The sequence below is a fragment of the Nerophis lumbriciformis genome, linkage group LG01 (genome assembly GCF_033978685.3).
Source record: "Nerophis lumbriciformis linkage group LG01, RoL_Nlum_v2.1, whole genome shotgun sequence".
Lineage (NCBI taxonomy): Eukaryota > Metazoa > Chordata > Actinopteri > Syngnathiformes > Syngnathidae > Nerophis > Nerophis lumbriciformis.
Window position 1 is genome coordinate 690,001 of NC_084548.2, and position 15,953 is coordinate 705,953.

General features: G+C 33.8%; 1 protein-coding gene across 1 annotated transcript in view; it reads right to left on the minus strand.

The window, feature by feature from the left end:
• LOC133612668 (kelch-like protein 41b) overlaps positions 1–15,479 on the minus strand; it is a 19,110-nt gene extending 3,631 nt beyond the window's left edge. The window contains exons 1-2 of the mRNA XM_061970299.2: positions 14,314–15,479; positions 1–73 (exon numbers count right to left, since the gene is read on the minus strand). The exon at positions 1–73 is cut by the window's left edge and continues 85 nt beyond it. Of these exons, the coding sequence (XP_061826283.2) occupies positions 1–73; positions 14,314–15,405 (1,165 nt within the window). The 5' untranslated portion in view covers positions 15,406–15,479. The remainder of the gene's footprint in view (positions 74–14,313) is intronic.
• Between the last annotated feature and the right edge of the window lie 474 nt (positions 15,480–15,953).

Consider the following 15,953-nt stretch of genomic DNA (forward strand, 5'->3'; position numbering starts at 1 on the left):
CGCCAATGCTGAAGAGGCAGCGGGGCGAGGGCATGGGAGGCAGGGCCACCCACTCAGAGGCCAGGACATCCAGCTGGAGGGAAAGTCATATTCAGAGAAATAATACATGCGGGGTTCCCTCAATCATCAGGAGATGATTGAGGGAACCCCTCATGAAACAGGCCTGTAGAGATGAAGTAGTCTTGTGATTTTTTTCCCCACACATACATATATTGCGCTCTACTACGGTATCGAGCACTATTTTTTGGATAAACTTATTAAGACATATATATATATATATATATATATATATATATATATACTTGCATACATATATACACATATATATGTATATACACATATATATTTGTATATACACACATATACATACACGTATGTATTTAAAATACATTTTGGTACCGTACAAAACAAAAAATATTTTATCGCCAGTGTTCGTAATAAACAGGGTTACTTTTAATAGTAACTAAGGTTGTCCCCATACCAATATTTTGGTATCAGTACCAAAATGATTTCGATACTTTTATATATAAAAGGGACCGCAGAAAAATGGCATTATTCGCTTTATTTTAACAAAAAATACTTTATCACCAGTGTTCGTAATAAACTGTGTTACTTTTAATAGTAACTAAGGTTGTCCCCATACCAATATTTTGGTACCGATACCAGAATTATTTCGATACTTTTCGATGCTTTTCTAAATAAAAGGGACCACAGAAAAATGGCACTATTGGCTTTATTTTAACAAAAAAAAATGTATCGCCAGTGTTCGTAATAAACGGCGTTACTTTTAATAGTAACTAAGGTTGTCCCAATACCAATATTTTGGTAACGATACCAAAATTATTTCGATACTTTTCGATACTTTTCTAAATAAAAGAGACCACAGAAAAATGGCATTATTGGCTTTATTTTAACAAAAAATACTTTATCGCCAGTGTTCGTAATAAACGGCGTTACTTTTAATAGTAACTAAAGTTGTCCCCATACCAATATTTTGGTACCGGTACCAACGTTTTTTTGATACTTTTCTAATTAAAAGGGACCACAGAAAAATGGCATTATTGGCTTTATTTTAACAAAAAATATTTTATCGCCAGTGTTCGTAATAAACGTTACTTTTAATAGTAACTAAGGTTGTCCCAATACCAATATTTTGGTACCGATACCAAAATAATTTAGATAGTTTTCTAAATAAAAGGGACTACAGAAAATTTTTATTATTGGCTTTATTTTAACAAAAAATACTTTATCGCCAGTGTTCGTAATAAACGGTGTTGCTTTTGATAGTAACTAAGGTTGTCCCAATACCAATATTTTGGTACCGATACCAACATTATTTAGATAGTTTTCTATATAAAAGGGACCACAGAAAATGTGTATTATTGGCTTTATTTTAACAAAAAATACTTTATCGCCAGTGTTCGTAATAAACGGCGTTACTTTTAATAGTAACTAAAGTTGTCCCCATACCAATATTTTGGTACCGGTACCAAAATGTATTTCGATGCTTTTCGATACTTTTCTAAATAAAAGGGACCACAGAAAAATGGCATTATTGGCTTTATTTTAACAAAAAATACTTTATCACCAGTGTTCGTAATAAACGGCGTTACTTTTAATAGTAACTAAAGTTGTCCCAATACCAACATTTTGGTACCGATACCAAAATTATTTCAATAGTTTTCTAAATAAAAGGGACCACAGAAAAATGGTATTATTGGCTTTATTTTAACAAAAAATACTTTATCGCCAGTGTTCGTAATAAACGGCGTTACTTTTAATAGTAACTAAGGTTGTCCCAATACCAATATTTTGGTAACGATACCAAAATTATTTCGATACTTTTCGATGATTTTCTAAATAAAAGGGACCACAGAAAAATGTCATTATTGGCTTTATTTGAACAAAAAATACTTTATCGCCAGTGTTCGTAATAAACGACGTTACTTTTAATAGTAACTAAGGTTGTCCGATACCAATATTTTGGTACCGATACCAAAATTATTTCGATACTTTTCGATACTTTTCTAAATAAAAGTGACCACAGAAAAATGGCATTATTGGCTTTATTTTAACAAAAAATTATTTATCGCCAGTGTTCGTAACAAACGGCGTTACTTTTAATAGTAACTAAGGTTGTCCGATACCAATATTTTGGGACCGATACCAAAATTATTTCAATACTTTTCTAAATTAAAGGGACCACAGAAAAATGGCATTATTGGCTTTATTTTAACAAAAAATACTTTATCGCCAGTGTTCGTAACAAACGGCGTTACTTTTAATAGTAACTAAGGTTGTCACCATACCAATATTTTGGTACCGGTACCAAAATTTTTTCGATTCTTTTCTAAATAAAAGGGACCACAGAAAAATGGCATTATTGGCTTTATGTTAACAAAAAATACTTTATCACCAGTGTTCGTAATAAACGGTGTTACTTTTGATAGTAACTAAGGTTGTCCCAATACCAATATTTTGGTACCGATACCAAAAATATTTAGATAGTTTTCTAAATAAAAGGGACCACAGAAAATTTGTATTATTGGCTTTATTTTAACAAAAAATACTTTATCGCCAGTGTTCGTAATAAACGGCGTTACTTTTAATAGTAACTAAGGTTGTCCGATACCAATATTTTGATACCGATACCAAAATTACTTCGATACTTTGATACTTTTCTAAATAAAAGGGACCACAGAAAAATGGCATTATTGGCTTTATTTTAACAAAAAATACTTTATCGCCAGTGTTCGTAATAAACGGCGTTACTTTTAATAGTAACTAAAGTTGTCCCAATACCAATATTTTGGTACCGGTACCAAAATGATTTCGATACTTTTCTAAATAAAAGGGACAACAGAAAAATAGCATTATTGGCTTTATTTTAACAAAAAAATCTTTATCGCCAGTGTTCGTAATAAACGGTGTTACTTTTAATAGTAACTAAGGTTGTCCCCATACCAATATTTTGGTACCGATACCAAAATTATTTAGATAGTTTTCTAAATAAAAGGGACCACAGAAAATTTGTATTATTGGCTTTATTTTAACAAAAAATACTTTATCGCCAGTGTTCGTAATAAACGGCGTTACTTTTAATAGTAACTAAGGTTGTCCCAATACCAATATTTTGGTACCGGTACCAACATTTTTTCGATACTTTTCTAAATAAAAGGGACCACAGAAAAATGGCATTATTGGCTTTATTTTAACAAAAAATACTTTATCGCCAGTGTTCGTAATAAACGGCGTTACTTTTAATAGTAACTAAGGTTGTCCCCATACCAATATTTTGGTACCGGTACCAACATTTTTTCGATACTTTTCTAAATAAAAGGGACCACAGAAAAATGGCATTATTGGCTTTATTTTAACAAAAAATACTTTATCACCAGTGTTCGTAATAAACGGTGTTACTTTTAATAGTAACTAAGGTTGTCCGATACCAATATTTTGGTACCGATACCAAAATTATTTAGATAGTTTTCTAAATAAAAGCGACCACAGAAAAATTTTATTATTGGCTTTATTTTAACAAAAAATACTTTATCGCCAGTGTTCGTAATAAACGGCGTTACTTTTAATAGTAACTAAGGTTGTCCCGATACCAATATTTTGGTACCGGGACCAAAATTATTTCGATACTTTTCTAAATAAAAGGGACCACAGAAAAATGGCATTATTGGCTTTATTTTAACAAAAAATACTTTATCGCCAGTGTTCGTAATAAACGGCGTTACTTTTAATAGTAACTAAGGTTGTCCCAATACCAATATTTTGGTAACTTTTCTAAATAAAAGAGACCGCAGAAAAATGGTATTATTGGTTTTATTTTAACAAAAAATACTTTATCGCCAGTGTTCGTAATAAACTGCGTTACTTTTAATAGTAACTAAGGTTGTCCCAATACCAATATTTTGGTAACGATACCAAAATTATTTCAATACTTTTCGATACTTTTCTAAATAAAAGAGACCACAGAAAAATGGCATTATTGGCTTTATTTTAACAAAAAATATTTTATCGCCAGTGTTCATAAAAAACGGCGTTACTTTTGATAGTAACTAAGGTTGTCCCAATACCAATATTTTGGTACCGATACCAAAATTATTTCGATACTTTTCGATGCTTTTCTAAATAAAAGGGACCACAGAAAAATGGCATTATTGGCTTTATTTTAACAAAAAATACTTTATCGCCAGTGTTCGTAACAAACGGCGTTACTTTTAATAGTAACTAAAGTTGTCCCAATACCACTATTTTGGTACCGGTACCAAAATGATTTCGATACTTTTCTAAATAAAAGGGACAACAGAAAAATGGCATTATTGGCATTATTTTAACAAAAAATACTTTATCACCAGGGTTCGTAATAAACGGTGTTACTTTTGATAGTAACTAAGGTTGTCCCAATACCAATATTTTGGTACCGATACCAAAATTATTTAGATAGTTTTCTAAATAAAAGGGACTACAGAACATTTTTATTATTGGCTTTATTTTAACAAAAAATACTTTATCGCCAGTGTTCGTAATAAACGGTGTTGCTTTTGATAGTAACTAAGGTTGTCCCAATACCAATATTTTGGTACCGATACCAAAATTATTTAGATAGTTTTCTAAATAAAAGGGACCACAGAAAATGTGTATTATTGGCTTTATTTTAACAAAAAATACTTTATCGCCAGTGTTCGTAATAAACGGCGTTACTTTTAATAGTAACTAAAGTTGTCCCCATACCAATATTTTGGTACCGGTACCAAAATGTATTTCGATGCTTTTCGATACTTTTCTAAATAAAAGGGACCACAGAAAAATGGCATTATTGGCTTTATTTCAACAAAAAATATTTTATCGCCAGTGTTCGTAATAAACAGTGTTACTTTTAATAGTAACTAAGGTTGTCCCCATACCAATATTTTGGTACCGATACCAGAATTATTTCGATACTTTTCTAAATAAAAGGGACCGCAGAAAAATGGCATTATTGGCTTTATTTTAACAAAAAATACTTTATCACCAGTGTTCGTAGTAAACGGCGTTACTTTTAATAGTAACTAAGGTTGTCCCGATACCAATATTTTAGTACCGGTACCAAAATTATTTCGATACTTTTCGATACTTTTCTAAATAAAAGAGACCGCAGAAAAATGGTATTATTGGCTTTATTTTAACAAAAAATACTTTATCGCCAGTGTTCGTAATAAACTGCGTTACTTTTAATAGTAACTAAGGTTGTCCCAATACCAATATTTTGGTAACGATACCAAAATTATTTCGATACTTTTTGATACTTTTCTAAATAAAAGAGACCACAGAAAAATGTCATTATTGGCTTTATTTGAACAAAAAATACTTTATCGCCAGTGTTCGTAATAAACGACGTTACTTTTAATAGTAACTAAGGTTGTCCGATACCAATATTTTGGTACCGATACCAAAATTATTTCGATACTTTTCGATACTTTTCTAAATAAAAGTGACCACAGAAAAATGGCATTATTGGCTTTATTTGAACAAAAAATACTTTATCACCAGTGTTTGTAATAAACGGTGTTACTTTTGATAGTAACTAAGGTTGTCCCAATACCAATATTTTGGTACCGATACCAAAATTATTTCGATACTTTTCGATACTTTTCTAAATAAAAGAGACCACAGAAAAATGGCATTATTGGCTTTATTTCAACAAAAAATATTTTATCGCCAGTGTTCGTAATAAACAGTGTTACTTTTAATAGTAACTAAGGTTGTCCCCATACCAATATTTTGGTAGCGGTACCAAAATGATTTCGATACTTTTCTAAATAAAAGGGACCACAGAAAAATGGCATTATTCGCTTTGTTTTAACAAAAAATATTTTATCGCCAGTGTTCGTAATAAACGGCGTTACTTTTAATAGTAACTAAAGTTGTCCCCATACCAATATTTTGGTACCGGTACCAAAATGTATTTCGATGCTTTTTGATACTTTTTTAAATAAAAGGGACCACAGAAAAATTGCATTATTGGCTTTATTTTAACAAAAAATATTTTATCGCCAGTGTTCGTAATAAACGGCGTTACTTTTAATAGTAACTAAGGTTGTCCCAATACCAATATTTTGGTACCGATACCAAAATTATTTTGATACTTTTCGATGCTTTTCTAAATTAAAGGGACCACAGAAAAATGGCATTATTGGCTTTATTTTAACAAAAAATACTTTATCGCCAGTGTTCGTAACAAACAGCGTTACTTTTAATAGTAACTAAGGTTGTCCCCATACCAATATTTTGGTACCGGTACCAACATTTTTTCGATACCTTTCTAAATAAAAGGGACCACAGAAAAATGGCATTATTGGCTTTATTTTAACAAAAAATACTTTATCACCAGTGTTCGTAATAAACGGTGTTACTTTTGATAGTAACTAAGGATGTCCCAATACCAATATTTTGGTACCGATACCAAAATTATTTAGATAGTTTTCTAAATAAAAGGGACCACAGAAAAATGGAATTATTGGCTTTATTCTAACAAAAAATACTTTATCGCCAGTGTTTGTAATAAACGGCGTTACTTTTAATAGTAACTAAGGTTGTCCCGATACTAATATTTTGGTACCGGTAGCAAAATTATTTCGATACTTTTTAAAAAAAAAGGGACCACAGAAAAATGGCTTTATTGGCTTTATTTTAACAAAAAATACTTTGTCGCCAGTGTTCGTAATAAACGGTGTTACTTTTAATAGTAACTAAGGTTGCCCTAATACCAATATTTTGGTACCGATACCAAAATTATTTAGATATATCTGTGGTCCCTTTTCTAAATAAAAGAGACCACAGAAAAATGGCATTATTGGCTTTATTTTAACAAAAAATATTTTATCGCCAGTGTTCGTAATAAACGGCGTTACTTTTAATAGTAACTAAGGTTGTCCCGATACCAATATTTTGGTACCGATACCAAAATTATTTTGATACTTTTCGATACTTTTCTACATAAAAGGGACCACAGAAAAATTGTATTATTGGCTTTATTTTAACAAAAAATATTTTATCGCCAGTGTTCGTAATAAACGGCGTTACTTTTAATAGTAACTAAGGTTGTCCCGATACCAATATTTTGGTACCGGTACCAAAATGATTTTGATACTTTTCTAAATAAAAGCGACCACAGAAAAATGGCATTATTTTAACAAAAAATACTTTATCACCAGTGTTCGTAATAAACGGTGTTACTTTTGATAGTAACTAAGGTTGTCCCAATTCCAATATTTTGGTACCGATACCAAAATTATTTAGATAGTTTTCTAAATAAAAGCGACCACAGAAAAATTGTATTATTGGCTTTATTTTAACAAAAAATACTTTGTCGCCAGTGTTCGTAATAAACGGCGTTACTTTTAATAGTAACTAAGGTTGTCCCGATACCAATATTTTGGTACCGATACCAAAATTATTTAGATATATCTCTAAATAAAAGGTACCACAGAAAAATGATATTATTGGCTTTATTTTAACAAACAATACTTTATCGCCAGTGTTCGTAATAAACGGTGTTACTTTTGATAGTAACTAATGTTGTCCCAATACCAATATTTTGGTACCGATACCAAAATTATTTAGATAGTTTTCTAAATAAAAGGGACTCCAGAAATTTTTTATTATTGGCTTTATTTTAACAAAAAATACTTTATCGCCAGTGTTCGTAATAAACGGTGTTGCTTTTGATAGTAACTAAGGTTGTCCCCATACCAATATTTTGGTACCGGTACCAACATTTTTTCGATACTTTTCTAAATAAAAGGGACCGCAGAAAAATGGCATTATTGCCATTAATTTAACAAAAAATACTTTATCACCAGTGTTCGTAATAAACGGCGTTACTTTTAATAGTAACTAAGGTTCTCCGATACCAATATTTTGGTACCGATACCAAAATTATTTCAATACTTTTCGATGCTTTTCTAAATAAAAGGGACCACAGAAAAATGGCATTATTGGCTTTATTTTAACAAAAAATACTTTATCGCCAGTGTTCGTAACAAACGGCGTTACTTTTAATAGTAACTAAGGTTGTCCCCATACCAACATTTTGGTACCGGTACCAACATTTTTTCGATACTTTTCTAAATAAAAGGGACCACAGAAAAATGGCATTATTGGCTTTATTTTAACAAAAAATATTTTATCGCCAGTGTTCGTAATAAACGGCGTTACTTTTAATAGTAACTAAGGTTGTCCGATACCAATATTTTGGGACCGATACCAAAATTATTTCGATACTTTTCTAAATAAAAGGGACCACAGAAAAATGGCATTATTGGCTTTATTTTAACAAAAAATACTTTATCGCCAGTGTTCGTAACAAACGGCGTTACTTTTAATAGTAACTAAGGTTGTCACCATACCAATATTTTGGTACCGGTACCAACATTTTTTCGATACTTTTCTAAATAAAAGGGACCACAGAAAAATGGCATTATTGGCTTTATTTTAACAAAAAATACTTTATCACCAGTGTTCGTAATAAACGGTGTTACTTTTGATAGTAACTAAGGTTGTCCCAATACCAATATTTTGGTACCGATACCAAAATTATTTAGATAGTTTTCTAAATAAAAGGGACCACAGAAAATTTGTACTATTGGCTTTATTTTAACAAAAAATACTTTATCGCCAGTGTTCGTAATAAACGGCGTTACTTTTAATAGTAACTAAGGTTGTCCGATACCAATATTTTGGTACCGATACCAAAATTATTTTGATACTTTGATACTTTTCTAAATAAAAGGGACCACAGAAAAATGGCATTATTGACTTTATTTTAACAAAAAATACTTTATCACCAGTGTTCGTAATAAACGGCGTTACTTTTAATAGTAACTAAGGTTGTCCCAATACCAATATTTTGGTACCGACTTGTGATTTAGGGCTATATAAATAAACATTGATTGATTGATTGATTGATACCAAAATTATTTAGATAGTTTTCTAAATAAAAGCGACCACAGAAAATGGCATTATTAGCTTTATTTGAACAAAAAATATTTTATCACCAGTGTTCGTAATAAACGGCGTTACTTGTAATAGTAACTAAGGTTGTCCCAATACCAATATTTTGGTACCGATACCAAAATTATTTAGATAGTTTTCTAAATAAAAGCGACCAGAGAAAAATTTTATTATTGGCTTTATTTTAACAAAAAATATTTTATCGCCAGTGTTCGTAATAAACGGTGTTACTTTTAATAGTAACTAAGGTTGTCCTGATACCAATATTTTGGTACCGGTACCAAAATTATTTCAATAGTTTTCTAAATAAAATGGACCACAGAAAATGTGTATTATTGGCTTTATTTTAACAAAAAATACTTTATCGCCAGTGTTCGTAATAAACGGCGTTACTTTTAATAGTAACTTAGGTTGTCCCAATACCAATATTTTGGTACCGATACCAAAATTATTTAGATCGTTTTCTAAATAAAAGGGACCACAGAAAATGTGTATTATTGGCTTTATTTTAACAAAAAATACTTTATCGCCAGTGTTCATAAAAAACGGCATTACTTTTGATAGTAACTAAGGTTGTCCCAATACCAATATTTTGGTACCGATACCAAAATTATTTCGATACTTTTCGATGCTTTTCTAAATTAAAGGGACCACAGAAAAATGGTATTATTGGCTTTATTTTAACAAAAAATACTTTATCGCCAGTGTTCGTAACAAACGGCGTTACTTTTAATAGTAACTAAGGTTGTCCCCATACCAATATTTTGGTACCGGTACCAACATTTTTTCGATAATTTTCTAAATAAAAGGGACCACAGAAAAATGGCTTTATTGGCTTTATTTTAACAAAAAATATTTTATCGCCAGTGTTCGTAATAAACGGCGTTACTTTTAATCGTAACTAAGGTTGTTCCAATACCAATATTTTGGTACCGATACCAAAATGATTTCGATACTTTTCTAAATAAAAGGGACCACAGAAAAATGGCATTATTCGCTTTGTTTTAACAAAAAATATTTTATCGTCAGTGTTCGTAATAAACGGCGTTACTTTTAATAGTAACTAAAGTTGTCCCCATACCAATATTTTGGTACCGGTACCAAAATGTATTTCGATGCTTTTCGATACTTTTTTAAATAAAAGGGACCACAGAAAAATGGCATTATTGGCTTTATTTTAACAAAAAATATTTTATCGCCAGTGTTCATAAAAAACGGCGTTACTTTTGATAGTAACTAAGGTTGTCCCAATACCAATATTTTGGTACCGATACCAAAATTATTTCGATACTTTTCGATGCTTTTCTAAATTAAAGGTACCACAGAAAAATGGCATTATTGGCTTTATTTTAACAAAAAATACTTTATCGCCAGTGTTCGTAACAAATGGCGTTACTTTTAATAGTAACTAAGGTTGTCCCCATACCAATATTTTGGTACCGGTACCAACATTTTTTCGATACTTTTCTAAATAAAAGGGACCACAGAAAAATGGCATTATTGGCTTTATTTTAACAAAAAATATTTTATCACCAGTGTTCGTAATAAACGGCGTTACTTTTAATAGTAACTAAAGTTGGCCCAATACCAATATTTTGGTACCGGTACCAAAATGATTTCGATACTTTTCTAAATAAAAGGGACCACAGAAAAATGGCATTATTGGCATTATTTTAACAAAAAATACTTTATCACCAGTGTTCGTAATAAACGGCGTTACTTTTAATAGTGACTAAGGTTGTCCCGATACCAATATTTTGGTACCGATACCAAAATTATTTAGATATATCTGTGGTCCCTTTTCTAGATAAAAGGGACCACAGAAAAATGGCATTATTGGCTTTATTTTAACAAAAAAATCTTTATCGCCAGTGTTCGTAATAAACGGTGTTACTTTTAATAGTAACTAAGGTTGTTCGATACCAATATTTTGTCACCGATACCAAAATTATTTTGATACTTTTCGATACTTTTCTAAATAAAAGGGACCACAGAAAAATGGCATTATTGGCATTATTTTAACAAAAAATACTTTATCACCAGTGTTCGTAATAAATGGCGTTACTTTTAATAGTAACTAAGGTTGTCCTGATACCAATATTTTGGTACCGATACCAAAATTATTTCGATGCTTTTCGATACTTTTCGATACTTTTCTAAATAAAAGGGACCACAGAAAAATGGCATTATTGGCTTTATTTTAACAAAAAATACTTTATCGCCAGTGTTCGTAACAAACGGCGTTACTTTTAATAGTAACTAAGGTTGTCCCCATACCAACATTTTGGTACCGGTACCAACATTTTTTCGATACTTTTCTAAATAAAAGGGACCACAGAAAAATGGCATTATTGGCTTTATTTTAACAAAAAATATTTTATCGCCAGTGTTCGTAACAAACGGCGTTACTTTTAATAGTAACTAAGGTTGTCCCCATACCAATATTTTGGTACCGGTACCAACATTTTTTCAATACTTTTCTAAATAAAAGGGACCACAGAAAAATGGCATTATTGGCTTTATTTTAACAAAAAATATTTTATCGCCAGTGTTCGTAATAAACGGCGTTACTTTTAATAGTAACTAAGGTTGTCCCAATACCAATATTTTTGGTAACGATACCAAAATAATTTCGATACTTTTCGATACTTTTCTAAATAAAAGAGACCACAGAAAAATGGCATTATTGGCATTATTTTAACAAAAAATACTTTATCGCTAGTGTTTGTACTAAACGGCGTCACTTTTAATAGTAACTAAGGTTGTCCTGTACCAATATTTTGGTACCGGTAGCAAAATTATTTCGATACTTTTCTAAAAAAAGGACCACAGAAAAATGGCATTATTGGCTTTATTTTAACAAAAAATACTTTATCGCCAGTGTTCGTAATAAACGACGTTACTTTTAATAGTAACTAAGGTTGTCCCAATACCAATATTTTGGTACCGATACCAAAATTATTTCAATAGTTTTCTAAATAAAAGGGACCACAGAAAAATGGCATTATTGGCTTTGTTTTAACAAAAAATATTTTATCGCCAGTGTTCGTAACAAACGGCGTTACTTTTAATAGTAACTAAGGTTGTCCCGATACCAATATTTTGGTACCGGTACCAACATTTTTTTGATACTTTTCTAAATAAAAGGAACCACAGAAAAATGGCATTATTGGCAATATTTTAACAAAAAATTATTTATCGCCAGTGTTCGTAACAAACGGCGTTACTTTTAATAGTAACTAAGGTTGTCCCCATACCAACATTTTGGTACCGGTACCAAAATTTTTTCGATACTTTTCTAAATAAAAGGGACCACAGAAAAATGGCATTATTGGCTTTATTTTAACAAAAAATATTTTATCGCCAGTGTTCGTAACAAACGGCGTTACTTTTAATAGTAACTAAGGTTGTCACCATACCAATATTTTGATACCGGTACCAACATTTTTTCGATACTTTTCTAAATAAAAGGGACCACAGAAAAATGGCATTATTGGCTTTATTTTAACAAAAAATACTTTATCACCAGTGTTCGTAATAAACGGTGTTACTTTTGATAGTAACTAAGGTTGTCCCAATACCAATATTTTGGTACCGATACCAAAATTATTTAGATAGTTTTCTAAATAAAAGGGACCACAGAAAATTTGTACTATTGGCTTTATTTGAACAAAAAATACTTTATCGCCAGTGTTCGTAACAAACGGCGTTACTTTTAATAGTAACTAAGGTTGTCCCCATACCAATATTTTGGTACCGGTACCAACATTTTTTTGATACTTTTCTAAATAAAAGGGACCACAGAAAAATGGCATTATTGGCATTATTTTAACAAAAAATACTTTATCGCCAGTGTTCGTAATAAACGGCGTTACTTTTAATAGTAACTAAGGTTGTCCCGATACCAATATTTTGGTACCGGTACCAACATTTTTTTGATACTTTTCTAAATAAAAGGGACCACAGAAAAATGGCATTATTGGCTTTATTTTAACAAAAAATACTTTATCACCAGTGTTCGTAATAAACGGTGTTACTTTTGATAGTAACTAAGGTTGTCCCAATACCAATATTTTGGTACCGATACCAAAATTATTTAGATAGTTTTCTAAATAAAAGGTACCACAGAAAATTTGTATTATTGGCTTTATTTTAACCACAAATACTTTATCGCCAGTGTTCGTAACAAACGGCGTTACTTTTAATAGTAACTAAGGTTGTCCCCATACCAATATTTTGGTACCGGTACCAACATTTTTTCAATACTTTTCTAAATAAAAGGGACCACAGAAAAATGGCATTATTGGCTTTATTTTAACAAAAAATATTTTATCGCCAGTGTTCGTAACAAACGGCGTTATATTTGATAGTAACTAAGGTTGTCCCAATACCAATATTTTGGTACCGATACCAAAATTATTTCAATACTTTTCGATGCTTTTCTAAATTAAAGGGACCACAGAAAAATGGCATTATTGGCTTTATTTTAACAAAAAATACTTTATCGCCAGTGTTCGTAACAAACGGCGTTACTTTTAATAGTAACTAAGGTTGTCCCCATACCAATATTTTGGTACCGGTACCAACATTTTTTCGATACTTTTCTAAATAAAAGGGACCACAGAAAAATTGTATTATTGGCATTATTTCAACAAAAAATACTTTATCGCCAGTGTTCGTAATAAACTGTGTTACTTTTGATAGTAACTAAGGTTGTCCCAATACCAATATTTTGGTACCGATACCAAAATTATTTAGATAGTTTTCTAAATAAAAGGGACCACAGAAAATGTGTATTATTGGCTTTATTTTAACCACAAATACTTTATCGCCAGTGTTCGTAACAAACGGCGTTACTTTTAATAGTAACTAAGGTTGTCCCCATACCAATATTTTGGTACCGGTACCAACATTTTTTCAATACTTTTCTAAATAAAAGGGACCACAGAAAAATGGCATTATTGGCTTTATTTTAACCAAAAATATTTTATCGCCAGTGTTCGTAATAAACGGCGTTACTTTTAATAGTAACTAAGGTTGTTCGATACCAATATTTTGGCACCGATACCAAAATTATTTCGATACTTTTCGATACTTTTCGATACTTTTCTAAATAAAAGGGACCACAGAAAAATGGCATTATTGGCTTTATTTTAACAAAAAAATCTTTATCGCCAGTGTTCGTAATAAACGGTGTTACTTTTAATAGTAACTAAGGTTGTCCCGATACCAATATTTTGGTAGAGTACTGGTATTGTTACAACCCTAATCCACACGGCGGTAGACAGAACAGGTTCCAACATGACTCACCGAGTAGAAGTAACACTGCAGAGGAGCGTCCTTGTCCTCCTCGTCCACAAACAGACCCCCGATGATGTAGAGCTGGTTGTTCTGCGAGGTCATGCTGACGTGGTTGCGAGGCACCTGCTCCGACATGGCGGCCAGGAAACACTCGTTCTCGCTGACGTCGTACGCCACCGCCGCCGAGTCGTTCACCATCACGATGAAGTCCCGCACGTACATGCCGAGTCTGCGCGTGTCGTTCAGGAAACCGGGGAACGGTCTGCCGCCCTCGTCCTCCTCGCCGTCCTTCTTGGCGGGGGTCTCCGGGAGCTTCCCCTTGAAGGCGTCTCGCACGGCCTGGACGGTCTTCTGGAGCTCGGGGTCGGCCTTGACCAGGTCGTCGCTCTCCACTTTCTCCTTGAAGTACTTCTCGGGCAGCAGGCGGAAGCGGACGCAGTCGAACGCGTCCTTCAGGACCTTGACGCGCTTTTCCTTGTCGTAGCGCGCCCAGGCCATGACGGTCTCGAACACCGTCTCCTCGCGCTCCACGTTCAGCGCGTCGCCGCCGATGACGGCGAAGAGCTCGTGGGCGGCCAGTTTGAGGAACTCCTCGTCGTTGCGCAGAAGCTCGAAGCGGTCGGCGATGTAGTCGCGGGCGGCGACGGCCAGCCGGGGACAGTTGAGCACCAGGCCCATCCTGAAGATGGCCATGCAGTTGCCCGTGGAGATCTTCTTCTGGAGGTAGTTGACGCACACGGTGAAGACGGACGGGATCTGGAATTTGTTGGCCACGGCGATGATGTCCTGGACGTTGTCGTCCCTGAGGTCGATCTCGGCGGAGTAGAGGTACTGGACGACCATGTCCAGGACGGCGGGGTTGACGTCCTCCAGGACCACCTCCTTGGTGTTCTCCACCTCCTTCCCGTCCTCCGTGAAGAAGATCTCCCGGAAGTACGGGCTGCAGGCGGCCATGATAAGCCGATGGCAGGGGAAGCTGCGGTCGCCCACCTTCAAGGTGCAGTCCACAAACTTGTTCTCGTTCAGCAGCTCCTTCAGACCGTCCTGGAGCAGAGTGCTCTGAAACAGGCGCAGCTCCTCCTTGACGGCGGTGGGGTCCATGATGGCGTGGTGGAAGACGGCGAGCACAAGGTCCTCTCGAGGCACTCAGTCCCGGCTGGAAAAGGGCAGTAGAGAGAAAGGGGTCGCCGTGTGAAGACCCTTGGAATGGAATCCGGGCCCCCCCTCGCTAAATATAGCCGCCCGGGGCCTGCTCTGTGGTCACAGGAATCCATGCCTGGCATTGGCGAGCAGCTGCTGTCATCGACGGAAAGAAGCAACTGGCTGCTGAGAGGTGAGGGTGTGAGGGTCTGAGGGTGTGAGGGTCTGAGGGTGCGCTCGGCGTCATCACACCAGTTGGGACAATAGCGTCAGAGTGCTGGAATAGATCTCGGATCTTCTGGGATATCTTAAGCCTCTACTGGCATCCAAGACATAAGAATGACTCACAACACGATATCATTCATCAATATAAAGCAGGCCTGGGCAACTATTTTGACTCGGGGGGCCAAATTCTGAGAAAAAATGTGTCTGGGGGCCGGTATATCTATTTTTAGGAACACTTATACAAAAACTCACAATAAAGTTAAAGTTAAAGTAGCAATGATAGT